The sequence below is a fragment of the Pseudomassariella vexata genome, assembly GCF_002105095.1.
Source record: "Pseudomassariella vexata strain CBS 129021 chromosome Unknown BCR38scaffold_7, whole genome shotgun sequence".
In the NCBI taxonomy this organism is placed as follows: domain Eukaryota; kingdom Fungi; phylum Ascomycota; class Sordariomycetes; order Amphisphaeriales; family Pseudomassariaceae; genus Pseudomassariella; species Pseudomassariella vexata.
This window is the reverse complement of record NW_024467962.1, coordinates 2,395,437-2,422,962: the sequence shown is the minus strand read 5'-3', so window position 1 is coordinate 2,422,962 and position 27,526 is coordinate 2,395,437. Positions and strand designations below refer to the sequence as shown.

Sequence of the window (27,526 nt, the reverse complement as noted above, 5' to 3'; positions counted from 1 at the left end):
AATCACCGCCGCGGGACTAATTGGTTGATGAGCACGCGGACAAGCGGACAAGGTAAAAGTACAATGTTAGGCAGTCAAGGGTTTCTTCATGCCTGAAGGTGCAAGACGTATGATTGTGTCAAAATCATATCGACATAGAGAATCTATTGCGTGATTTTGTGGCTCTAGACTATTATACAACTCTTGCAACGCCTCTCGGGATATCAAAACAACAACGAGGTACATGTGTACGGGAGAGCAGAGAGGAGAGATTACATGGCCACATATGTATCCGTACGTCGTAACACCGAAGCCGAATACCCCTAGCCCAAAGTTTTGGTACAAGGAAATTAAGAATCAGGCTTTACCGTTGTTTTACATCATGCCGCCCATACCTCCCATACCTCCCATACCCCCCATGCCACCAGGGGCAGGGCCCTTCTCCTCGGGAGCCTCAACAATCGCCACCTCGGTTGTGCCAAGTAGTGAGGCAACACCGCTCGCATCGACAAGGCCGGTGCGGACAACCTTGAGAGGGTCAAGGATACCGGCCTCGATCATGTCCACGTACTCGCCCTTAGCGCTGTCGAAGCCCTTGTGGAAGTCGTTGCCGAACTCGTCCATAAGCTTGCCCACAACAACTGAGCCTTCAAGGCCGGCGTTCTCAACAATGGTCCTTGCGGGGCGGGTGATGGCGTTCTTGACGATGCTGACACCGAGCTGTTGGTCAAAGTTGGCAGACTTGATGTCCTTGAGGGCGTTGCTAGCCGCCTTGAGGAGAGCTGTGCCACCACCAGGCAGGATACCTTCCTCGACAGCAGCACGGGTGGCGTTCAGAGCATCCACAAAGCGGTCCTTCTTCTCGCCGACCTCGACTTCAGAGGAGCCACCGACTTTGATGACGGCAACACCACCAGACAGCTTGGCCAGACGCTCTTGGAGCTTTTCCTTCTCGTAGTCTGATGTGGTAGGGTCGCTCATAACACCGCGGATCTGCTCACAACGCTGCGCAATAGAATCTTTGCTTCCCTCTCCGTTAAGAATGATGGTGTCCTCCTTGGTGATAGTAATAGAGCCGGTCGTGCCAAGCATGTCGGGAGTGGCCTTCTCGAGCTTGATGTCCAACTCATCTGTAAAAACGGTGCCGTTTGTAAGGACAGCGATGTCGCCGAGGATGGACTTTCGGTTGTCACCAAATCCGGGAGCCTTCACAGCGGCAACTTGCAGCTGTCCGCGGAGCTTGTTCAGAATGCAGACCGCCAGAGCCTCGCCGTCAATATCCTCAGCAATGATGACCAGAGGCCGTCGCAGTTGGGTAGAGGCCTCGAGAGCTGGAATGATGTCTTGGACGGCAGAGATCTTCTTCTCGGACAGGAGAATCAAGGGCTTTTCAAACTCGACCTTTTGCGACTTGGCGTCTGTGATGAAGTATGGTGACACAAAGCCACGGTCGAAGCGCATGCCCTCAGTAACCTCTAACTCATCACTCATGGTCTTGCCCTCCTTAACTGTAATGACACCCTCCTTGCCGACCTTCTCCATGGCGTTGGCGATCAGCTTACCGATGTGAGTATCGCCATTGGCACTGATGGTAGCAACCTGGGCAATCTCAGCGCTGGTCGTGATGACTCTCTTGTTCTTCTGTAGATACTCGACCACAGCCTCGACGGCCGCTTGAGTGCCGCGGCGCAAGTCCATGGGATTGCATCCTGCAGCCACATTCTTAACGGTCTCTGAGAAGATAGCTCGTGCGAGGACTGTAGCACTGGTGGTGCCATCACCGGCAGATTCGTTCGTTTTCGATGCAACGTCTTGTAACAACTTGGCACCGAGGTTTTCAAACTTGTCCTGTAAGCTGATTGCTCGTGCAACCGTGACACCGTCTAGATCGAGTCAGCTATTCCGCAGCACGGCTCGGAGACGCCTAGTTTCGAACACATACCCTTTGTAATCTTAGGTGAGCCATAACTTGACTCAATGAGGACATTTCGTCCTTTGGGGCCGAGTGTTGTGGCAACAGCTTTGGCCAAAGTCTCAACGCCGGCCAATAGCGAGGCGCGCGCTTCGACACCGAACTTCAATTCCTGGAGTAAGCCTGTCAGTAAACAAGTCCTTGTGCGTCAATGGTACCTATGAAGTGATCTGCAGCGGCCTGAAATACCTTGTGCGCAAATCGAAGCTGTTGCGAAAGACCTGCACCAGGCCTAAACTTAGAAGCAGCAGCAGACGAGAGGACCGAGGCCCTTGCTCGGGATGACAGAGCACGCTGCATAATGGGCTGATTATGAGGACTGAGAGACTCCGGGACCGAGACCAAAGAGGAATTGAATGGCAGTAATGGAAACGGAGAGGAGGGTTGGTGTGGTTTGGGAGGAGAAAAACGTCGAATTCAACATCGAATCTGGGGGAAAGCTTCAAAAATTTCGGCTGAAGCTTCCATGGAATCAATTCCAAAGCCGAGGTAGCTGCACTAGGCTAAATACGGGATAGTGTTCTCCGGGTGGAAAACCGTGGAACGTCAATCCACTGTGCGCGCTCCTGCGGGGTGCAACACCTGTATACATCAATATACTGGATACTGTGGGTAGGTAGAAGGGTGCTTATTAGTCCCTATTCAAGTATCATGTAGATTGATCATCAGTAGCGGCGAGTTACATGATGAACAAGTCAAAATGACAAGGCCACGATTTTCTAGCAGTCAATAGCCGCCAGGGCAATTCAGATTGCACCGCAACGTTGAACAAGCACTCATCATGACCCCTGTTTGCAAGGTTATGACTCATGGGCATCGTATTCTCTTTCTCTGCTTCGTCGTACTTCACGATGATATAAGATATTGTCGCCTACATGCGCGATCCATCTACACATTCATGTTCCACTGAATATCCCACCCTGATTGCTTAACCTTCGTCAACAGCTTGCGACGCCTATCTTCTTCTAGTGGCCTCGACATACTTTGCGGAAATTGTGTGTCAATGTTTCAAGTTTGAACAATGAACTGCGGAAGGGAAAACTGTTGATATCATCCCAGCCTCGAGGACCTAAGCGAGGCCGCCAAACAAGTATTCAAGATATGTTATCACCTGAACAATAGAGTACCGGCGAATTGGAAATTCAGGGGTGGTACTGTCACGCACCTATCCTTCTACCTGACCTTTCAGATTGGGGCAAATGAAAGAGTCAGCCGAAATGGTGGTTGGGTGGCGTTTGAAGGAAAGCTAGGCATAATGGTTTGAGAGAGGTAGATCACGGAGACGGTCTCCCTATGGATGGAGACGAAGTCACCTTCGAGGTCACCGACACCGCTACGATACTGCTACACCGGAAATATATTCTCGATTTGTGCAACTTTTGATGACTGATCTCGATTCTGACGAGACTTCTTTTCTGTTGCGGGAATTGCCCAGCAAAACTGGTCACTCGACCGTCCACGAAACCGCCAGAAGGTGGCTTGAAAGTTGTAAGGACGACTATGAATGAGTCTTCAGGTTTTTCATGCAGACTAACAGACAACAATTGGTGCTCCCAACGTCTTATTCACGTTGAAAACTATGACACCCCACTGGTGCTTCGGGGTGGATGAAGCCCATGGCTAAGCCTATGCATCTTTGAGTCATTGCTGGGGAACGCTACCATCCTTAATGTTCTCCATTGACAGGTCAGCCGCGTTTCAGAGGGAAATTCACCTTGCTGAGCTACCGCGAAGGTTCCATGATGTCCATGATGCAATCCGAGCGAGGGTCGTAATAACCTCAACGTGCTAACCTGGTGAGCTAGGGTTGGCGTGTATTTACACTAATACCCTCACTATTCTCCAGACTTTGGTTGCTAATGGTAACCTCACCGGAGGCCCTGGTTGGGCAACCTAGTTGGGGTATGATTGCTAAGGCTTAAATAGCTATTTTGACCGTGCTAGCGGTCCCTAATAGCCGTAGTTTTGGGTAACTGAAGGTGCTAAGGTCCCTACTAGCCTTGTAAGACCCCCTATAAGACTTATTAGCTCACGAATCTCTGGAAAATATCTAGCACTTTGAAACTTGGCTGTTATCTTGGAATTCCTCTGTGACGGGCTCACTGCGAAACTATACAGCTCAACATGGCCAAATACTGTTAATTATCTAACTGAGGAGGAAAGTAAAATAAGCGAGTTTTCCGAGAACACAAACTATGTTTTTATATGCCCTCGATGGTTCCTTTGTTGGATCCGGACGCAAGGTTCTTGCAGCTCCGGATCCCATTTCAGGCACAGCCTGTCACATCCTCTAACGCTTAAGCCGCTGCCTTCATACTTTAGAGGGTCTAATTGCCCATATAACGCCGACTCCGGTAGTATCTCTATCTCGCTAGGCCTCGGCTAAGGCTGCTCCGGCACCCCCTCTACCAGTACTCCCGTATGTTAAACCGTGCCCTAATTGCTGGACTAAATACATACGCTGCGTCGTCGGTTCGCCCTATTGGCGACTGCGTTGCGTTCACTACCATACTACGTTGGTTCTCAACCTACCAACGAAGTCCCCCTGAGAAGATCGATGCTATCTGGGCCTTGAAGCTGTCCGACCCGTCCCTAGCAGCCACCTTACAATAGTCCCACTGACTACTGGTTCTCCTGTTGCCGTTGCGAGGTCTCTGCGAGAGTATAGTGGCCCTGGTGCGATAGCGGCCCGTAATCGTTCCCTCGGTCCTTCCAACAGCCCGCAAAAGAGGATTACGTGTTCTGCCGTCTCAGGGGCGTCGCCACAGCGGCATAGCGGCGAGTACACGCCAAAAGCCCCTGTCTTGAATAAGAAGGCTGCTAGTCCTATTTTTTCCGTCCTGATCTGGCACAGCGTGGACGCCTCCAGTCGGTTGAGGCCGAAATACTTGCCTCCTTTCGATATCTGCATCGAAGGGCCCTCCGGTTCCTCAGCGATAGCGCGTCGCTGGCGATCGTGATGCTCTGCTCCGGTGAGCCATCTCTTCCTCCAGTGGCCGAGGAGGGCAGCCGGGACCTCCTTCTCCTCACTCATCCACTCGGAGCCCCGGGCCTCCTTCTCCATAGTGTACCCTGCCGGTCGGAGTAGCTGCGACGTCTGCTTCCTCTTCGCCGGCCTATCCTGCCGGAGTATATGTGACGCTTTAGCGCTCGCGCTGCGAAGTAGATTTCTCTTCCCGCTAAGCCGTAGCCGTTCTTCAAACTTAGCAGCCCGGGCACTAAGATAGAGGTCTAGTGGCGGGATTGCTGCTTCTGCTTCCAGGTGGCGAACCGACGTCGCTTTGTGGGCGCCACAGACTACCCGGAGGCACTCGTTCTGTATCCCCATCAGGCTCTTAGCTGGCCCTGCCGGTTCCTCACTTATAGTATGCCACGCAGTCGCCCCGAAGGCGATCGCGCTACGGATAACCACCGTATATAACAGCCTCGCTCGTATAAGATCGCAGCCCCACGACATATTGACTAGCTTTGTCAGGGCTAGCTTTTGAGTTGCCATTTTTGTTTTAACACGCTCAACATGGGCGTGCCACGTCAGTTTGCGGTCGAACCAGACTCCTAGGAACCTCGCTGAGACTACCGGCGACACTGTGGCGTCCCCAAGGCGAATACTTTGCGGCAAGGGCTCTCGGGCCCTAGTAAAGTGCATTAGCTCACTCTTGTCAGGGGCGAACTCCATCCCGTGCCTCACTGCCCACCGCTGACACGTAGCCCATGCGCCCTCCAACCGGCGGCAGGTCGTGTCTGGATCGGTGCCGACGCTTAGCAGGTTCGTGTCGTCCGCGAACCCGACTACTAAAAGTAGTGGGTGCTGCTCCGCTAGCTCCTCGTACAGCGTTGAAATGTATAATATAAACAGTATCGGGGATAGCGGTGACCCCTGGGGGACGCCAGCTCGTAGGGGGATTGGCTCTGACTCCTTGCCATCGAACCGGAGGCGTACCGTCCTATCCTCCACGAAGCTGCGTACCCACTCCTGAACCCACTCCGGGTAGATATGGAAAATAACTAGCTGGATGAATCGGACGAGGCATAGAGGAGGCTATAGCCAACTCCGCTAGCATATTCCTGGGTGACCGTGCCGGCGAGGTTAGCGTTGGCTTCATCTCTTAGCAGTAAATCCTACCACAGCGACTTCCTTACTAATCTGATCACTAACCAACCAAAGGGGGATAGTGAGGTTAGTGAGGTTAGTCTGAACCTTGAATCCGAGTTTGTCGACAGCTTGGTATATATTACATATAAATCAATAGCTTAACGTTATATATTCTTCAATCTAGCGACAGCTTTACGGGCGACTAGCTGATGCACTCAACAGAAATGCAAGTTCTCTATCTTAACTGCGTACTCAATATATTCGTTTGAGCATGCCGATAACCCCACGCTGTAGCTTTTGTTTCATGAAACACCAACTTCATTCAGTATTGCTAAATTGGAGACTGGAGTCGCGTGGACGATCTCCTTTCCCCCCTCCGTCCCCCACACATCCTCGGGCAAACCAAAAACCCCAGCTAAACGATTTAGAACGATGTTTGCCATTAATACACTTGCGGATACCTCCGGCTCATGAAGAGGACAGCCTCTAGGGGGCCGTGATTGGTTCTTCCAAGAGCGATTGCTCTCCCAGGAGGCTCATGTTCTGCCACGACCAAATTGGGTGGTCATGTGGACACGATCCAACTGTCAGCGAGTATATGAAACATCTTCAGAGGATGTACCACCCGTTCCAGTTCCAGACCTTCACTAGAAATGTAACTTGTTTCCTAACGTTCATCCCCCGTACAGTATATGACGGCAACACCTTGGAACTATAGCCCCTTGTCACGCAGAATTCTACTCTTGCCCTGTCCTATCCATCAAAAGACAAGCTGATTGCATTTGCCGCCATAGACGAACAATCATCCCGGAATTTAGGCGAAGAGGACTACGCTGGACACTTTCAAAGGAATCTCCCGTTGAGTTTGGGATGGATGGAAAGCGGATGATTCTGGATGTCGCCGTTCGGTGCAATATCGTGCACCCACTTGGATTTGGGCTATTTTCAATGGTTGTGTAAACCGAGTTATCACTTCCTGGGACAGTGAAACACCCATGCATATCGAAAACGTTAATATTATTATTATCATTAAATACGCCGTAGGCTCGAGGCCCTGGGTACCTCTACTAGTACTCAAGTATGTTAAACCGTACCCTAATGGCTGGTAAAAATATATACGCTGCTTGGTCGGTTCGCCCTTGTACCTACTGCGTTGCGTTCACTGCTATGCTGCGTTGGTTCCCAACCCACGAAAAGTCCCCCTGAGAAGATCGATGCTATCGAGGCCCTAAATCTGTCCAACCCGTCCCTAGAAGCCACCTTACAATAGTCCCACTAACTACTGGTTTTCCTGTTGCTGTTACGAAGTCTTTGCGAGAGTATAGCAGCCGCGGTGTGACAGTGAGCCGTAGCCGTTCCCTCGGTCCTTCCAACAATCCGTAAAAGAGGATTACGTGCTCTGCCGTCTTCGGGACGTTACTGCAGAGGCATAGCGGCGAGTACACGCCAAAAGCCCCTATCTTGAATAAGAAGGCTGCTAATCCTATTTTGCCGGACCTATTCTGGCACGGGGTAGTCGCCTCCAGTCGGTCCAGTCCGGAATGCCACTTTGTGGTATCCGCATCAAAGGGCCCTCCGGTTCCTCAGCGATAGCGCGGCGCTGATAATCATGCTGCGCTGCTTCGGCGAGCCACCTCTTCAGTGGCCGAGGAGGGCAACCGGGACCTCCTTTTCCTCGCCCATCCACTCCGAGCCCTGGGCCTCCTTCTCCATAGTGTACCCCGCCGGTCGGAGTAGTGGCGAGGCCCGCTTACTCCTCGCCGGCCCGACATTAAAATTAATTTGATCGATCAGGAAAATGGGCGAGTCGAATCTGCTATTATCACGTTCAAGGGCTGTACGACGGGAGATGGTGGTGGGCCAGCTCCTTTTATTGACTGGAAGCATGGCTCATGCTAACAACCATAAATTGGAAGTACAAGAACGGATTCCGTACCACTCTGGTTACAGCTATTATTTCAATCCACCAAGCCCCCTTAGTAGACTGGGAAATGTCAATCTGTTGTCTCTCAACATCAATATGTTGATCTTGGTTGATGTGGTTCCGAAGCTTGACTTTTCCCACAAAACATGCAGACAAAGTTTCCGAGTTCCGGACAGGTAGAAACTGAGGATAATGGAGTGAAGAATGCGCAATAGCAGTTTTCCAATGTTCCTAATAGTCTATGAGAAGTTCGATTTCGTGGTGACATCTTCTGTTTCAATGGTCTCTGGTATACTGAGCAACGGCCGAGCCACTGAAAGAAATGGGTACAGCGCTGAAATTCGAGAGGTCGACGGTGACATTGCTTCCATAGCCGTGAGGTACCGGATGTCGTTTTGCTGCCGGAAGGTACTATGTCTATTAGAAATGTCCGTGACCGCGCTGCCTCATCCCTAGCACTCTTCCAAGTTCTAACTCGTGGGACTGGAGAGTGTCGCGGTAGTCGCACATATTGGTGGGGACTAGATTTGTCTTCAAGTAAAGATAAATTCTGTGGCCAAACTCTGTAACGGCCTTGAACTTCAGGACTATCGATATTGTCTCGGCTCAAAAGAAATCCCTATCGTTGCTGGTATAATTTCTGCCAAATCAATTATTTATTTTAGCAATTACCAGCGTGGTTGATAAGTAGTAAATCTCAAAATAAAATGCTACCAGTAAATGATTGAAACAGGCTGCTTGGGCTCATGCGATATCAAACGCCCGACAAGTGTCACAACTAGGCCTCAACCACGATAGCATGTGGAAATAACTGGGAAAATGCCATCCGGTGTCAAATTGAGCATGAATCATTCAGCTGGAAGTAGTTTTTCCGTCAATAAACAGATCAGAAAAGTAATTCATTAAAATTTCGTATGTTATCTGGCACATTTTGCGTTCGCACAAATGTGATATTTAGTGGAGAAAATCGAAGAAACCATTCCCATAGCATACGAGCAAAAGTATTCATTCCTCGCTAAATCTCGCGGTCAATTTGGTACCGTACCTAAATGCAGCATCGTGTGGCTTGGAAATGGAGGCTCCATAGGGGTTAGCGTACTTCGGTAGCAGGGTATATTCTCGTATGCTCACTGCAATAGCATGCGATCATGAAGTGTGAACACTTATTGTTAAAGCGACCCTTATGGACGTGAGGGTAGGACACGACAGAATCATCAGAAACGCCTGCGGATACGGTATTGATGTTTACTGCTTGGAAGACTTGCAACCGCCCTGCAACGCCGCCTACTCTCGGTCATCCACCTAACCCATCCCGTAACCAAACAAGCTTGAAGAAGAGATTAATCACAATCCCAAACGCGGAAATGCTTCTGTTGAAACGGAGGGTGACTGTGATGCTGGTCTCTGATTACAAAGAATTTTTGTTCTAACTGAATTCGAGCCCGTGTCCTCCAGCTTTCTATTTAAACTGCTGTCAACAGGCTGAATTGTGGCATCACAGTTCTCGTATATCTACAATAGCCAGTGAAAACAAAGCCGCGATATATGGAAATAATTCAGACCTTAGTTAGAAGCCATTGGACGTTCTCGACACTGACCTGTTCGAAGTAAAGACAAAGAAAACCCGGTAAGGCTCCACACCAGCTTGACCTAAGCAATGGAAGATCCTAGTCACAAGCAGCGTATTTATGATAAAAGCTACCATTCTCACAAATAGCCCTATAATTTAAATGAGTATCGGTTCCAGGAACAGAATTTTATCCGGGGAGTAGGAACCTTCCCGAAGAACTCAAGAAACAACGTGGTGCTTCGAAGCCAACATTCATGGGATTTCAAACCCCTGGGCAACCAGATTGAAGTGGTTGGGTGGTCTCGAGGCTTGGCTAGACATAATATATCATGAGAAATCAGCCCGTCTTTGCGCTTAGACTCAGAAAGCTGTTTCCTTCCTATTCTGTCGTCTCTCAGCTCGGGCATCCTAATTGTTATGGTTACGTAAAGCTTTTTCGTGCATCTCCTGTTATTCAGCTGCTTTATAATGCCTTGCTTACGGTTTAATCTTTCCTCAAGTGTCATTTGCGCGATATACGATCGAACTGTTCCTCGCAAATGAAATTCAGGTATTGGACATAATGCAATCCCGCAAGGCGTTTGTCCGGCCTCAGATGTCGTGATCAATACCAATGCTGGCATTGCAAGGGTGCTCCAGGGGTCAGCTCCCCACGACAGTTCCCGCCAGACTGGGTCGATTTCCCCTTTTGTAAAGACTGGGCAATCTAATCCAATTGTAAAGAAAGTATTACCCAATGTTTTCCTTTCTTGTCCACCTTTGCTGATGAACCATATCGAATTCCAATATGCTGTGGCAGACTAGCTAGATGGTCTGTCGACAGATACTTCTTTCCTGGTGAATTAGTGTTTTGCAGAAGCAGCAGCATTTTTGTCGCGTAGTTCAAATCCTACTTGACGAGCACGGGAGATTCCATGCCTGGCATTTGAGCAGTCACAGATGCCAAGAGAAAGAAGTCGGACCGGTAGCTCGTTCAACGGTCATTTGTGGTTATCACTCCACGGCACGTCTCCAGTCCCTTTTGGGTTACAATGCAGCATATTCAGATGCCGGGTTTCGTATTCCCTGCAGTGGAACAGAAAAGAGGTCAAGAACATTATCTACTGGTCTTGTTGGGGGTTTCGATATTTTAGACGCCGTGGACGGTGGTACTAGGATTATACCATTTTCGCGCAAGTCCCGTCATCGCCTAATCCCTGTTATGACCCCCAACCGGTAGTCACACAAGGGGTGAGTGCGCCAGCGTTGGCAGATCTGCTGGCCGCAGCCGTATTCAACTTCTCGCAATGGATCCTACCTTGCGTGTCTGGGCCAATGGCGTCCTGCTTGGCTGTGTTTGGGGTCATTTGGTTGATCGACGGCAGGGGGCCAATGCAGTGGTTATATAGCTTTCGAACAACGCTCGTTTTGCTGGACAGTTTGTCTCATGTACCAACTCACAACAACAATCGTTTGGTTCGGTATCCTGCAATTGCAGTCGCCCTCAGTGGTGCAACTCTAACTCATCATGGCGATATGGCGACGCCCGTTCAGCACAAGTCACAGCACAAGTACAGTCTTTGAGCAAGAGGAGGGAGAGATCTCCGATGGGAGCATCAAGTATGTCTTCGAGAAGGGCGGCAACGATGCCCCGGCCACATGTCAAGAAGCGACCGGTGCCCCGGTCGAGAACAACTCTCCCCTGGGTTACTCGGTCGGACCCATTACCATCATTTTTCTCAACATCAGTAAGATGGTTGGCACAGGCATCTACTCAACTCGTAAGAAAGCCGACGAGCTCCGTGCAGGCTACCAGTCGACTGATTTCGTTTGCAGCATCGGCCATTCTAGCTGGCACCGGCTCCATTGGGTTGAGCATGATCTACTGGGCCATCGGTTTCTTGACCTCCATCTCGTCAGGTTCTGTCTATCTAGAATTCGCTTCGTACTTCCCCAGCAGATCAGGGTCTGAAGTAGTCTTCCTTGAACAAGCCTACCCGCGCCCGTTATATTTCTTCCCCACGACGTTTGCAGTTCAATCTGTTCTTCTGTCTTTTAGTAGTAGCAATGCTATTGGTAAATATCCCCAATTCCCTAGAAGTCACCATTTCTGATATCTTTATCAGTTCTCGCCAACTACCTCTTTCAGTGCGCCGACACGAAAGGCACAGATTGGCAAGTAAAAGGAGTTGCCCTTGCTGGATACACTGTTGCCGTGCTTGGTAAGTAATACTGTTTCTCCAGTCGAAGAAGATACACGAAATAGCTGACTATACTCAGCTGTGTCTTTTCACACCAGGTTTTCATATCTGCTCTCAAACGGCATCGGTGTAGTAAAAGTTCTGACACTGGCCTTTGTTGCCATTACTGGCCTGGTTGTCCTAGGTGGCCATACCTCAGTGGCCGATCCTCAGGCGAACTTTCGGACCGCGTGGGAAGGGTCGCCCACCCCCTATGGGCTCACCAACGCCCTATACAGGATCATATTTTCCTATGCTGGCTATGAGAACGCTTTCAATGTTGTCAATGAAGTCAAGGTATGTTGTTAAGTCTGACCCATCTGTTTCCATCACAGGAGTCTGACAGTGTCACAGAACCCGATCAAAACAATCCGTAAACATGGATTCATCGCTCTAATGATTGTCACCGTGCTGTATCTCTTGACAAATATAGCATTTTTCGCTTCAGGTTAGTGAATAATCCAGCACATGTCCGATTCTCAACTCATGAGACAGAGAGATTGCTAACGCTCACTACTTAGTCTCGAAAGAAGAGTTGCAGAGTTCCGGCACCATCGCAGCTAGCCTGTTCTTTCGAGCCGTGTTTGGCTCCAGCGGTGCCGTGCGAGGACTCAACTTTCTCATTGCCTTGAGCTCGTTCGGAAACCTGATTGCTGTTCTCTTGGGCTCGTCTCGCATGATTCGGGAGTGTGGGCGGTCAGTAAATAATTGACGGTGCCAAGACACGCATGACGCTGACACATTGAACAGACAAGGAGTCTTGCCGTTTACCAGTTTCTGGGCCTCCACTAGACCTTTCGGCACTCCGTTGGGCCCGTACTTTGTTAAGTGGTTTCTCACAGCATTGATGATTCTCGCGCTGCCGACAGGAGATGCTTTCAACTTTGGTAAGTCTTTGGAATAAAAAGTGTAAAATCTTAGGGATAGTGCTGACATGGCTGCAGTCAGTGATTTGTCCGTCTATCCGACCGCCGCCTTCTCCCTCGCCATGGCTGTGGGACTATATGTCGTACGCTGGCGACGGAGAAAAGCCAACCTGCCCCGTCCTCAATTCCGAGCTTGGGACCCAGTTGTAATCTTCAACATTCTTGTCCAGTTGTATCTCCTCGTTATGCCCTGGTGGCCACCGAATGGTGGACAGTATGCAGGTGATGTCAGTTTCTGGTATGGAACTTACGTTGTCAGTGGGATTGGAATGTGAGTTCCACCACCTCTAGCTAATACGAACGGCTCCCGTACATCATGCTGATTAGACTCTCAAAACGTATAGTCTGATTGCCTGCGGTGTTTACTACTTCGTCTGGTCCAAGGCTCTTCCCAAGCTACGCTGTTACGAACTTCGACAGGAGGTTCTCAATCTCGGCAATGGTGCGCAGAGTCATAAAATTGTGAAAGTACCCGTTGATGATGTAGTGGAGTGGGATTCGACCCATGATGCGGTCGGCCGGCCTCTGGATCGAGGGGTCACGAATAGTCCACATGATGAAGAGAAGGCTGCACGTGCATCTTCAGAGAACTAACCCTCTGTAAGTAGGCTGGGGACGCAGCCTGCCATTGCGTTGCGATGGGATGGACTTGGCTTAGCATTACTTTGTGGCCAACTTCATTTGGTGATGCAACTTAGCCTGGATACTAACGTCGTCTACCGTGCCGAGGGGAACAGTCTTCATACTGAAGTGGTATGCTTCTGTATTCTACGAATCCCTCATACCCGACCCTAGACATAATGCATCGCATGATGGCCCATTGGATAGTTTTGGTTGTATGCAATGAACGCTGGTTATCAGACTGCTCTCTTGTGTTGTCCTTCCTTGCTCGTCCATACTACATCCCCACCCTAGAGCTACCCAGGAGCGCTCAGTTCACAGAGGCTCAATCTTTGCGCTTGCAAGTGGGTCCAATATGTTGACTGCTGGCATAATATATATCTGACACTATCTACATCTCTCCATACTAAGCCATATGATCTGTCTTAGTGAGGTCGTTAATGCTATCCATCATCCGGTAAGGAAAAGCGTGGTCTATGAAGAATGCTTGGTAGTAAACATTTGTCCATGGGGTAATATTGTGCGTCTCTTACGAGGTCACACTGCTTTTGGTGAATAATGGCCGGCACTATGCTGTCTACATCCGGAAATGTTTGGACAGGAGTGACCGAAGGCTTCAGATAATCGAATGCTTTGCCCGTAGAAGATATCATAGTTCATGATGCGAATGTTCTGGTGTGCTCAAATTTGTATGCAAGTTCCTCTGGCTATTGGCGTATCCTTGATAAGTCTTTCCTTTATTCTATAACAAGTCTCTACCAAGCAACACGATGTCAAGTTCGTGATCAGCCACTTCATCAGTCACCGTCACAAACCAATGCGATTATTCAATTGTATCACTTCGCTTGTGTGACGCAAAGGAAACGGGGGCCTGACATGTCACACTTCTACGTCATAGAGCCATTCCACTACCTCAAGTATAACGTCTTCGACCGGGAGCTCAGAGATTCTTCATGTGACAACCCTTAAATTTGTGAGCAGGTATACCAGCAGGATAGCGAGGAATCGCCTCGGCTTAGCGAGCAAGTCAATTGAAAGCGGGTCTCTAAACGTTGGACCTTTAGGAATAGCACCTCTGATATGCTCAGACATGATTAGCCCTCACAAGGCAGCTGAGAGGCATGTTATTCTTTACTCGAGGCTCTTATGGCCGGCCACCTTCACTCCTTTGACCTTTTGGTGGGACAGAGACCACTTCAATGCAAATGCAACTCTATTTGCGCACAATAAGTACGATACTGAAAATGCCGGTAAAAGCTCTCGGTCCTTCTCTTAACCCATGTGTATGATGAGCCTCGGAAACAACGCTTTTCGACAATTTTCGATCTAGAAGCGCAGATGTTTCGAGTTTAGGCATGATGCCGGCGATGTTCATGCGGACTAGAGGCTGCAAGTGGGAATTGAAGTAAATAATCAAAATAAAGCCCACTAATGAACCTCAACCAGCTCTTTTCAGCCTAGTATTGTATATAACATTTTCACTGAACCTGTCGGATCCTCTGACGGTATCATCCAACTGCTCCATGTGCGTCGCTGTATTAGTGGTAGGCTAGATGACAACAATGTTGGCACCGACGTATCTTGAAGATGCGCCTGTTCTTGCTCCGTGCAAGGCTACGTTTCCCAAGCTGAAGTCGGCCAATGCGAACAAACTGCAACTCAGTGGAGAGGGTGTTGAGGTCTTGCACTTGTCTGACTTGCCTTTAGGTATATCGCAACGTGACATCAAAACCAAGTACTCGTAATTAAAAGCTTCCTGCAGATCCTCAATACGAAGCTGGATATGAAGGTAGTTGCGTCTCTGGCTTGTGCTGTGGCCACACTACGGCCACATCAGTAGGTAGGTTCGCCGCAATCAAGATGCTCGCCCCTTTGTTCGGCTATTTCAAGTGTGAGTTCCCATGCTACCTGGCTCTGGTCGCAAATCGAACCGCTGACTGGCACAAATTTGACCAACCATACCGCCTTCACAATATATACGGGAGGCTTAGTGTCCCATGAGGCCCAGTATCATTGAAGGTGCGCTTCGTACAATTTCCAATCGAATCGACAGAGTCTTGATTATCCTGGAGAAGTTTTATGTTTAGAGATTCTTAGTGTATATTAGCTAATTATTTCTAATCCGATTTAAAGTTCTCTCTATAGGGACTACGATTATAAACTTGGTAATTATACACTCTGAAATTACCTCTTAAGTTAGGTTTACGTCGATACAATAATCGGAGGTGGATAGCTGACGAAGTAATTTGTTCGTTATTGTTTCGACATAGTTATAGGTTTCTTTAGGCTATGTTTTAAAATGCAGCATTCTATAATGAAGTTACTGTGGGATCGCACTGGTACTAGTATTCCAGCTACATACGAAGGTGAAGAAGGGAAGTACAGGTGAGGGGTCTAAGCCGCACAAAGGCACTTAAGTATCTTGCCCGTATCCCACGTGACCGTAGGCTACCAATTCCACAGTTACGATATTAGTCTATCTGTAGTAAAGCAGACTAAACCGAATGTCGGACTGCACCGGCCTTTCTAGCTTCAACGTTTTCTTTTCCAGCTCTTTCTTTGCTCTTTCGTACTCGGCAGCTAATTTAAAGTTCTATTACTAGCAGCTAAGAGGCACACTTTTCTGTATTTAAGGCCCTTATAACCACCTTCAATTCTTTGGAGTTGAGGAGATTAGAGACATATTCAGTCACATGCCTTGTTGTAGCTTGCAATAAGTCCGATACCAAAGAAAAGAGAGAAAGGGCTACGAGTATATATAGGTGGGACAGCCTATCCAGGGGTATCCCTGTCTATCTTCCATGTGACAAGCGTTGCAGAAGGGTAAATACCATAGCGTAAGGACATAGCGGCTTTTATATTACAAGTGGGATCGGATTAAAATTGGTATTCCGACTACATATAAAGGTAAAGAAGGGGAGTGCTGGGGGTGGGAGGTACGGGTGTCCAAGCCACACAAGGGGGCACTAAAGTATCTCAGGTGTATCTCACCACGACCTCAGGTCACCGATTCCACATTACCTTTTTTAATGAAAGAAACGGCGTCCGTCACGCGCTACTTAAAATCGTCGGGTCCTTCTCTGATTGCATTACAAAACAAGGAGTGGTTATGAAGAAATTGGTTGAGAAAGTTGTTGTGTTTGGGGTTTGGGGTTTAACATTGTTGTAAATGAGGGGATAAGTACGGTTGGTGCCTTTCTCTTCTTTGCGATTTTCCACCCCTTGCAGAAGTATGCATCTCAGAGTCAGACAGTTCAACTGTACAAGATAACACTCAAATATTCACTTGCGTCAGATTATCAGGTAGGTTGGACTATTCTTGAGTCCATTAGACTATGGACGTATCAAAATACAATTAAAGTCTTCTGTTCAGAGGTCATGACAGAATCGACCCTGCCAAGGTCATTCTTCTCTTCAGAAGTCAGGTAGTACCGACCCTACCAGGTCATCAATGTGCAAGAAAAGCCAAAGGGTATACCCACCGTCTCGCAATCCATCCTCTAGTCCAATGCCAGAGGCCTTCGTCCTTTTTCCATGTCCAATGAAGGACATCATCCAAGTGTCTACTAGATCAAGGGAAGCCGGCCATCCATCTAGTCTTCTCGTACATTCATATGCTAGCCCCTTCCTAGAAGCATGATGAGCCACTGTGGTGTCATCAAACAAGCAACCAGAAACTGCGGGGTCGTTCATCTGACTTATCCTCCTCCCTTTTTGGCGGCTGTAGGGCTAGGCGGGGTGCGGGCTGAGTAGGCAATGCTAGAAACCCATGAGGTATCGTCGGAAGTGGCGATGTACAAGAATGAAAATGCATGTCAAAGTGCAAATGGGAATGAAGGGTTCGCGAAACCGGATATCAATCGCTATGTCGTAACGTCGTATATTATGACGCAAAAGGCTCTCTCAATGATCAACTGTCGAGAGAATGGCAACGTCGTGAGTCGTGATGCTAAAAGCTCTCAGAAACGCTCCAATGTCGAGATGCAAGGAAATGAAAAACAATGTTGCGAGAAATCGTCTGCTTGAGGTTCCCAAAGGGCGGGCAATCGAAGAAATGAGCTCGTCGATAGTCAACCAGCGGGTTGGAATACTTGAAGACCTCTAGATGAGCGAAACCATAAGGTTTGGGCAGAATCACCTTGGATCATGAAGAAAGTCGGTCGAGAAACTGAGCCCTACTGAGGCCTTCTTGTGTGAAAGCGGTGTGCCGAAGGTTGCCGTGTAGTCACTAGCTACTCCGAGGTTGTCGACATTCGGTGATGCTCGGTCGGAACCAGTAAGAGTCAGCCAAAGACCAATGGGTCCGTAAGACATGAAGAGCTGGTATGGTGGGCCAGAAATTTATGATGCAGTCGGATATTTGTAATGGTGGAACTGCCGAGTCGACGTAGTGAAATGTAATAAGCTGGAAGTACTGGTAAGAGAACCAATGTGTCTGAAATTCTCATATGCCAAGCGATTTCAATGCCGAAGCAGGAATCACTCCACTTGTGAATCAAAGATCCATTGATACAATGATTTTGTGCCAATACTGCTGGAAAGGTTGGTGTGTGAGCCTATGTCTCCATTCCATAATGGACCTGGGCCGAGTGATTCGTATTGCCCTAGCAAGAAGAAAGCAGATGAGATTGTGAACCACTGGCGGAGAAGTGAGACGGATCTAGTTGGAGGAGTCAGAAAGACCCTCTCCACCACTTCCAGAGACAGCGTCATCATGGTACATGTCATTATTGTAGAGAACAGGGTTAACAGCGGGGTTGCGCAAAGCGTTCTTGTCCTTGTGAAGAGCAGCATTGACGTTGATGCCGCCAGCCATGTTCTCGCCAGCGGGGATATTGGTACCCATCAGAGAGTTATTACCAACATTGTCGTTGTCGTACATACGCAAGTGGTAGTTGTTCTCGAAGAATCTGGAGGTCTGCCCCAGCTGCTGTCATCAAATGTTAACATAGGATGAAGAACCAAAGTGCGCGTGCAGACCTACCCTGTGGTCCTCGGGCAAATCAGCTGCTGTGTAACCCGCCGGGAATCCAGGATCGACTGCCATTTGGAACGGAGAAACTTGCTTAAAATCGGTGACATGAGGTTGGTCAAAACCGCTCTGCTCGCGAGGCTTCATGGAATGGTGAACGGGAGGCTTCTGCTGAGCGTCCATCGGTTTCATTGAGTCATTGTGAATAGGCGAAGATGCATCCTGGGTATAGTTGGATGCGATGAAGGGGTCGACCGGAGCGGAAGCTTGCATTATGGGCATGAACATTGAGCTGATGAAGCGGGGGTCCAAGCTGCCATGCTTTTGGTAGTGTTCAGAGACAGAACGACCCATGGTACTGAATACGTGGACAAAGGGGTCGACTCGTTCACCCTGAGCGTCATAGAGAGCGGAATCCACGCGGCACTCTCCACCTTCAACACTCGCAGCGGGAGAGTCAGACACGAAACTGCAAGCAAAACGACCCATTGCACTGGAACGAGAGGCACTGGTAACACGGGATCGCGGGGTGTTCGTGGGCGTCATCTGTGTATCAGTCAGCTGTCTTGAGTCAATGTAAATGTTGGGATTTACATATCAACTTACGGGCCCCTGCTGCTCATCGACTTCCTGCTCATCTTCCTCCTCCTCGTCATGCTCTATTTCAACATCATTAGCGACCTCATCGGAGGAATCTTGGTTGGCAGGATCGCGGATGTATTGAATTGGGGTGGGTCCCTCGCCATTTCTGGGGTTAAAATGGAATAGTTTGGCGGTCGAGTCATCTTTGTCGCTGTGCTCAAATGGCTCGTCGTACCGAAGTTGACGGAGAATGCAGAGCTTGCTCCGGTCCGGCACTTCCGGGTACATTCGTACGAAGCCGCGAACTTTGACACCATCCAGACCTTTCTGGTTGTCGGTGACGGGCGGGGGCACAATGTGACCTGCTACAGCAAGTTGCTTTCTCATACGTCCAAGCTTCTGCGTGACTGCGCTTGCGGTAGTTCCGGGCGTGTATCGATGGGCAACATGATCCCAAGGAAGCTCAATGCCCCGGCGGCTACACTCGTATTCCAGGTTGAGCAGAATTCTCTCCGCGATGAGGCCTGCACAGGTAAGTCAATTCGTCTGAAGAGATGATCAAATGATGACAGGAACTCATAAATTCTCACGTTTGTTGCAATTGGTCTTTCGACCGCGCACACGGCCATGGGGACTGGTGGTCTTAGGCAGCTCGTGGGTCCAGGGCCAGTCGTCTACGTCAGCATTGGCTTTGGCCTTCGTGAAGGTAGCCTTTGGCTTCGTGACTCCAACGGCACGCTTCGCTTTCAAAACGTGGGGCACATCAGCGGAGTGCTCATTGTTATCGCTGGAAGTGGTTGAAGCATCCGACGAAACAGAAGATGTGGGTAGACTCTTGCCGGCGTACTTGCCGCGACCAGACATCTTGTGGGGAGCCATCGCATGTGAGTTGACGCGTGCTTGCAGTTACTAACAGCCAAGGGGTTTCGTAAGCATGCTATCAGATTGGAAGGTATCATTTGCTTGGCGCGGGGGAAATGGGTGCAAGTGAAGCAGAAAGGGTATGAGCAAGAAAGTGGGGCGCGGTAGTTGATTGACCGCGACGCGACCCAGCACCCGCGATCAAGTGGAAGTGCCCGGATCGGAAGGGACTTTGGATGACAACGAAGGTTTTGATGGAGCGCGATAAGAATATGAATACCTACCAGTGGAGACAAACAAGAGATCGTAGACGGTCGCGATGTTTCAGGCGAAACAAGCCGACAAGAGTGAGCTGTCCAATTTAAACAGGTTAACTTGCTGTTTCTGAAAATGAGATAGGTGCGGGAGAAACTCAAGACCAATTTCCAAGCAGAAGAAACGTAGTACGTACCTTGACTGAAGCGAACAATAGCCAACAAAATTTTCAAGTGTTTCCTCGAGAAAATTCTGTTGGTTGATGGGATGAGATTAAATTCGGATGTGTGTATGAATTGGGTGCGGAAGGCGTTGTTGGTTGTCAGATGGATGGTGGGGTGACTATTCAGGTGGTCCGTGTTACAGCGTTGTTCAACCTTGAAAATGTGGGAGTGGGACACTATAGTGATCCGTGCGTCATCCGCTCCAGAGGGGGCTGACTGGGCAACGGAAAGAAAAAAAATGGCATGAACCTCCAGGGTAACGCGGGCAGTGACAGCAGGGCAGTTGGACAAACCGCGAAAAATGGAAGATAAACTTTGACGTACGTATAATTGTTGGCGAGGCAAGCCTCGAGGGCTTTGCTGTGATGAATCAGCTAATGGTCGAAAGTCAAGCGGAGAGTGTTGACTGATTGAATGGATGGTGTGAAGCTGGTATTGTGAGGGATGGATTTGTATCAATCGCGGGAGTTAGTTTGTACTGGAAACGGATTATCTGTTGTTTCGTTGGACGGGTCGACCGTGGCCGGGAGAAGGGCTAGGACAGAGCCCATGTGTATATCTGCTGGGAGAAGAAACCTTACTGCTGAAAGTTGTGTTAGCCCGCGTGCATGAAATATTGCGAATATAGAAAGCCTTGACTGTGAGAATGGACGCGATAAGAATAGAGAGTGGAGGAGGGGACACAGGCGACTTGAAGAGACAACAAAATTCCGCAGATTAACCCGAGATCGCGACATTGATCCGGGGTTTTCGCAGAGTTGCGTTTTTCGTGTTTGGCAGTGTTATTGATGCAGAGTACCCACAATCCAGGGCAAGAATGTGAATGCTGTTGCAACTTACCGAACAGTCAATCTGTGAATGACGCCAAGGTAAGAGAAGGGAAGAGACAAGGCGTGATAGAGGGAGGGGATAATCAAGGCTTCTTCTCCTGGACAGAGGATTGACTGGCCTGGATCAGAGGGCAAGATCGTGGCGGTAGAACTTTGTAGTAAGAGCTGCTAGAGAGTCATTTTGCTGTCGATTTTGAAGGAAAGAATCACGTAAGGAAGATTGCTTTAATGCTCAACTTACTTAGAGTGGATGGTTGGTCAAAGGTTTTGTAGCTTGTAGCTCTGGCCGACTGAATTTTCTGATTTGCTTGTTTGAGGGAACTAGAAATGGTAGGTCAACATTATTGGACGGGTTGAAGAAAAGGCTGCCTTCGCGGGGAGTCGCGACGGACAGACTTGTAAAACACACTTGTGGTTGCTAGGTGTAGACGCGGAAATACTTTCTTGACCATATAATTAAACACACCTAACACTATCAGCTACTGTTGTATGGAATAACGTAGTCCACGGTCCAATTGCACACTTTGGCAGACCTTATACGACAATGTATAAGTTAATTCAACCACAACGCCTATCATCAATTGAAACTACTCAGAATCATTATCTTCAGACGTCTCTACATCATTTCCACAAGTGCGCGCATTATGTCCGGGCTCGCCGCAGATTCTACAGCGCAGTACACGCGCAATTCGCCGCCTCGTACGACCACCAATTTGACGAAATTCGTCATGTAACTGCCCATCAACCTCTCGTTGAGACTGTAGGTCCTGTCCAGCTTGTATACGAAGTGACCCTCCACTCTGTAGCTGTTTTTTCTTCGCACGGCGACGTCGACTTAAGGTCTCATTTGCCTTTCGAAGTGATTCGACCTCGCCTTCTAAAAGGGCAAGCCGATGCATAACCTTTGTTGTACCTCGCGCAATCTGATCTATTCCAGCAAAAATTGACGTTGGTGAGCTATTTTGATGTTGTACAATCCTATTTTTCACATAATCGCTTTGTGATTGGGCTTCGGTTGGGTTGTTCGGAGTCTTTGATTCCCAAGGGACAGGGAGACCAGCCGAGCTACCCGGAGGTGTTGGCGTATGTAATCTCACATCGAGCTGTGATATGACATAATCTGCATCGTACGGAACTATTACTACCCCTCGGAAACCTCCTTGGATATTTGAAACCGTGAAAGTTGCGTTGTACGCGTTTAAAAACGCCGGTAAAAAGTCTTCTTTCGAGATATGACTTATATGTGCTCGCATGAGATCTTCGATTTCTTTTCCGTACGCTCTTTTTAACCCGCGAAAACAACCAACATCAAGAGGCTGGAGCTTATGCGACGAATAAGGAGGCATACAAAGCGTGATGATATTGTTCGCTTTGCAATATACCACGAAATCGGTCGAGTGATGGCTTTCGTGACCGTCGAGGATCAATAGGTGATGAGTACCTTTCGTACGAGACTTGGTGTGATTATCGAAGTGTTTTATCCAATCTTCGCCTCTCTCGTTCGTATTCCAGCCATTTTTAGTAACTGCGATAACCCAATCAGGCGGTAATGGGCTGTTTTCGTACCATGACGAGAGGTGGGTTTTGCCGGCGAAAATGATGTACGGAGGGAGGGCATAACCGGACGACCCAACGCCTTGAATAACTGTAACCCATTCCCGATTTCCTTGCTGAGATTCTCTAGGCCTTCCGCGCCGATCAGAAGTCGTCACGACCATTTCGGACGAGCTTTGGCCCATCACAAAACCGGTCTCGTCGAAGTTGTAGATATCCTCCTCCTGGATCGCATATTTCGCAATTGTATTCCGTACCAGGTCAAACCACGCGCGATACGCGTCGGGGTCTTCGCAGAGGACTCTCTGATAGTCGATCCTTCGATTTAAACGCGTCCGGAGGTCTGGTTGTCGTCTTACGAAGCTCGAGGCCCAGTTGACGCCGACGCGACTTCGAATAATCGGTTGGCCATATCTTCAACACCACTCAATCGGGGAGGGAATTCTCGCGAACCTAGGTCGGTTATATGTCGTACGATTGTATCTTCTTCGGAAGGAGTCAACTTTTGCGTTGGCGATCGCGTAATCGCTCGAGCGGTTTTACCGTCGCGTCGATACGCAAGCGTTCTAAAAGGTACGTTATAGATCTGACCAGCCCGACGTACACTTAATTTTGGATCAGATTGAAGCGCATGTAATGCTAGAATCATATCACTTTCATTCCAAGAACCAACCATAGTTATGTGGTGAAAAACCGCAGGTCAAAGTGGTAGCGTACGAAAATCTGCCGAAGTGTGCAATTGGACCGTGGACTACGTTATTCTGAAAGTATTAACTTGATGTATTATTTAACTGTAAACCAGCCTGAATAAATCGAAATTACCCTGTAAAACTTATGAACTAAGACATAGGCTCTAATAGGTCACATAATAGTAGGGTTTAACCTTATTACTCCAGAGTTAGCTCTTCCTCTGAAATTACATATAACCGTCGAAAGTAAATAGAAGTTACTGTGGTGTACTAGTTTCTAGAAGCATATTGATGCGTGCATCTAGGGGGGAGGATGCTATAATACAGAAGTGCGCAACGTTATAGTATCTAATTGAAGGGATTCATCTAACCAGTAGGTCCCCCTACCTTTTCGTATCAAATGGTAGCATCTCTTCCGTTATTTAGTCAAACGGTCGTATAGACGATTTAGTAGGGTTTAGGACGTATGGCTACCAAGTCCGCAACGCATCCGGCGAATGGCTGTCGCGCCCTGACGAATAGACCACTATAGGGGTAGTACCGGGTTCAATTCCCGGCGGAAGCACTAAACCACTTAGGGAGGATTACGGACCTACTCTAGCAATAAGACCTGCGAGCTATAAGCCTATTATGGATAATAGTTTCAATTAACCAGACCCCGGCACTTAATACGTGCACCTAGGGGGGAGGATGCTATAATGCAGCAGTGCGCGAAGTTATAGTATCTAATTGAAGGGATTCACCTAACTAGTAGATCCCCCTACCTTTTCGTATCACACATGTTATTGCCGGTGATAGATTTGAGTAAGACTAATGATGAAGCTTATATATTACACGGCTTCTCAGGGGGGACTTAGTTGGTAGGTTGAGAACCAACGTAGTATGGTAGTGAACGCAACGCAGTCGCCAATAGAGCGAACCGACGACGCAGCGTATGTATTTAGTCCAGCCATTAGGGCACGGTTTGACATACGGGAGTACTGGTAGAGGTACCGGGGGCTTCGAGCCTACGGCGTATTTAATAATAATAAAAATAATATTACACGGGACTTTTTCCTTAAACAAATAGAATCGATGTCCTAGGAAACAGGGGAGCTAGGTAATTTAAGGCGTTAACTGTAATGTTTATAGAGCTAGCGTGTTCTATATTGACGACGGGCAGTGAAACCACCCGCAGGTTAAGGTGTAAGATGATGGCAACGGACAACAAGATCCTCAACAAGACCTTACTATCCGGGAGGTGGAAAGAAATAACAAGATCAAGAGCTCTTCTAGCTCTGATCAGAACAACAAGTACCTCAACAGGTACGAACAACTAGAGCCTCAGCAGGCTAGGGAAGAAAAGGAACCTCAACAGGCCCTTGAATAATATATACAATCGTCTGTACCCAGGACTGAAAGTACACATCCCCGAAGATGCCGAAGGTCTGGAAGTCGACGACTATCTGGACTATATCGAAAGAAAGGTCCGATCACATCGGGACGAACTGGTGTACAGCGGACACAAAGATAAGAAGCCCACAATCAGTCAGATGGTGGTGCGAGGCCAGCTTCCGATGGCGCCAGCTCTCATTGATGCGGCGAAGCCACAAAGGATGCTGCAAGCAGCTAACGCAACGTACCATCTCAACAACGACGAAAACATCACAATCGGTGATGACGAACACGCAAACTATTTCAACCCAAACCGAAGGAATTGGCGTGGAAACGACAACTACGGTCCCAGTGACCGCTTCAAAGGTCACGCCGAACCCCGTCACAACCGTGACAACCGTGACGAACGCGGCGACAGAAGGCCCTTTTACCGCCGTTCAAACAGAAGATTAGGATTTCGCAGACGTGGGCGCAGCGATTTCCGAAACAGAAGGCAAGGACGCAACCGCCGATTCCGCAAGTATCACCGCACAGCAAGATACGAAGGCAGAGCCTACATTGCCGAAGAAAATCATTACTTGGACCCTAATGATAGCGAATTTGACGAACAAGAACAAACCCTGAACAAAGAGGGTTTCATCTACGTTGGTGAAGAGGAGGATGACGGACGTTTTGTCGGATGCGAGAATGATAGCAGCTCAATAAACTCTGATATCGACCACTCTGATGATGGATATGAAGGCCATGCCGAGGAGGCACCTTCGCAGCCGCAAAACCGCAAAGATAATGAAAGTGATGAGACACACAAGTTCGCATGTTCGAAATGCGCAAAGCCATTCCCAACAGAACAAGCATGGTTCGTACACGAGCTATCAAACACTTGCAAATCAACTAAACACAACGAACCAAAAAAGCAATCAGCACAGATACATGTAGCCTACAAAATTCCGGAATCCGGCGAGATCATCATGAAAGCGAAGCCCAAGAAGATTGGGAAGATCGACAAAGGCATCGCAAGTATTACGTACTGTCAGGTGAACATAGAATACGAAGGCCACGAACCAACAACCGGATGTTTAGATACCGGAGCTACTAACACATTAGCGGATCGTAAGTGGGTGCAAAAGTACGCACCAGAAGCGGAAATACTGACTAACGACACTCTACGCATACGAGGCATAGGAGGAACACTGACTTTGACAGAACGAGCAATACTCACATTTGTTCTGCGAGGCAACAAGCGGGGCAAACCGACACATTGCCTTATTACAGCGGAGGTGTGGATCATGGACAACCTCAAGCCAAACATCCTTCTAGGCTCTAGCTTCCTGGCAGAGCACGGAGTGACAATCGATTACGGGCGCAACAAAGCTACCTTCAGCTCTTGTAACGGCATGGAAACCGATATCACGGTATATCGGAAGCGAAATACAATACGTCGCAGAGTGTTGGTTGAAGCCGCAACGGTTGTGCCAGCGAACTCGCGAACACTCATACACGTCTGCTATGCAGATGTGGACGAGTTCGATGACTACGGCTCAAGACGAGACTACCAATTTATAGCATCCGCCAAAGGATTCAGCAATTGCGTGACCGATGCAAGGTCAGCAAAGGTCGTGCCATACACCAACCTGTCCGATAAAGCCATTCGTTTGACAAGAAAGCAAAAAGTGGGGCACCTTACCGACATAGGCGAAGACGGATTCATTGCGACATCTTGGGAACGAGCCAACATGGTACAGACTGCGTGCATCATCCAAGACGAACAACGGACAGAGGAGATGTCCAACAAGCCGGCACCAACGGACAACGACGAAGACAACGACGTATGGATATCTCAGGAATTCACTCTGACGGATGACATGATGGCAATGTTGCAATCAGAAGACTGTACACCAGACGACCTTTGGAAGAAAATCAAGAAAAAAGAAATGTCCGAAAATGCCCATAAACCGAAGCCACCCACAAACATCGAGGAAGTTATCACGGAAGAAGGCATACACATATGTGGGACAAATGAAAAATGGAGTGCGGAAGCCAGGAAGGCTATTCGCGCTCACAAAGCTGTATTCGGCAACGAGGTATCATCAAGATGCCGGAGGAAGACATGATAAGAATCGACCTTGTCGAAGGCTGGCAGAATCAGAAATTGGGCGCAAAACACTATCCCCTAGGCACCAAAGACAAGGAGATTCTCGACAACACATTTGACCCTATGCATGCCGAAGGCAAGCTTCAATTTCGCAAGGGACCAACCCCATTTGGCTGCCCAGCCTTTGTCACATACCGCACTGTGGCAGGTGTCCGTGAAGGACGAGTTGTCGTGGATCTCAGACCACTAAACAGACTCGCAGTGCCGGATAGGCAACCAATGCCCAGTCGACGAAATCGTGGAGAAATGTCAAGACAAGAGATATTTCACAATTGCGGACATGGCACAATTCTTCTACCAATTGCCAGTCTACCCACCGCACCGCGATAGAATGGTCATATGTTCTCCAAGGCGTCTGGAACAGTCGAACGTATGTCTCATGGGTTACGTCAACAGCCCTGCATATGCGCAAAGGTTTATGAATAGGCTTTTGCGCGACCATGCCAAGTTTGCGGCAGCATACATTGATGATGTAGTCATCTTTTCCGACACCCGGGAGGAACATCTGGAACACTTGAAACAGATCCTGGAGTTATTCGACAAAGTTGGTCTTGCCGTGAACCCTAAGAAAACATTTGTCGGATACCCATCCATCAATCTGCTTGGTTTCACTATCAACGGATACGGTAAAGCTATCACGGAGGAACGCGTTGAGGCGATCCGTAAGCTGAAAATGCCAGAAACACTGGGCGCCCTCGAAACATACATCGGCATGACAAGCTACCTCTC

General features: G+C 48.6%; 3 protein-coding genes across 3 annotated transcripts; 2 read left to right on the top strand and 1 right to left on the bottom strand.

Annotated features, from left to right (window-relative positions):
- Positions 1 to 86: 86 nt before the first annotated feature.
- Positions 87 to 2,386, bottom strand: BCR38DRAFT_393249 (hsp60 mitochondrial precursor-like protein). Its single transcript, XM_040857597.1, has 3 exons — positions 2,141 to 2,386; positions 1,922 to 2,063; positions 87 to 1,862 (listed from the first exon to the last, which is right to left on the bottom strand). Exons 1-3 carry the CDS (start codon positions 2,249 to 2,251, stop codon positions 355 to 357), a joined length of 1,761 nt encoding a protein of 586 aa, XP_040715894.1. The 5' UTR covers positions 2,252 to 2,386; the 3' UTR covers positions 87 to 354.
- Positions 2,387 to 11,045: 8,659 nt separating this feature from the next.
- On the top strand, positions 11,046 to 13,277 carry BCR38DRAFT_344050 (amino acid permease-domain-containing protein; the record flags this gene model as incomplete). The annotated part of the gene is made up of 9 exons (XM_040856076.1): positions 11,046 to 11,298; positions 11,354 to 11,593; positions 11,644 to 11,739; positions 11,798 to 12,054; positions 12,112 to 12,205; positions 12,279 to 12,453; positions 12,508 to 12,644; positions 12,702 to 12,954; positions 13,028 to 13,277. 9 exons carry the CDS (start codon positions 11,046 to 11,048, stop codon positions 13,275 to 13,277), a joined length of 1,755 nt encoding a protein of 584 aa, XP_040715893.1.
- Positions 13,278 to 25,690: 12,413 nt separating this feature from the next.
- On the top strand, positions 25,691 to 26,917 carry BCR38DRAFT_215758 (uncharacterized protein). The gene has a single exon (XM_040854196.1). The coding sequence runs from the start codon at positions 25,932 to 25,934 to the stop codon at positions 26,754 to 26,756; it is 825 nt and encodes a 274-aa protein (XP_040715892.1). The 5' UTR covers positions 25,691 to 25,931; the 3' UTR covers positions 26,757 to 26,917.
- Positions 26,918 to 27,526: the final 609 nt, after the last annotated feature.

Bases quoted from the DNA above. Each gene is read 5' to 3' on its own strand.
- BCR38DRAFT_393249 (XM_040857597.1), bottom strand. From the start codon at position 2,251: ATGCAGCGTGCTCTGTCATCCCGAGCAAGGGCCTCGGTCCTCTCGTCT. The intron at 2,064-2,140 runs GTATTTCAGGCC...GGCTTACTCCAG, and splicing joins AGCTTCGATTTGCGCACAAG to GAATTGAAGTTCGGTGTCGA. The intron at 1,863-1,921 runs GTATGTGTTCGA...GACTCGATCTAG, and splicing joins CTCACCTAAGATTACAAAGG to ACGGTGTCACGGTTGCACGA.
- BCR38DRAFT_215758 (XM_040854196.1), top strand. From the start codon at position 25,932: ATGGACAACCTCAAGCCAAACATCCTTCTAGGCTCTAGCTTCCTGGCA.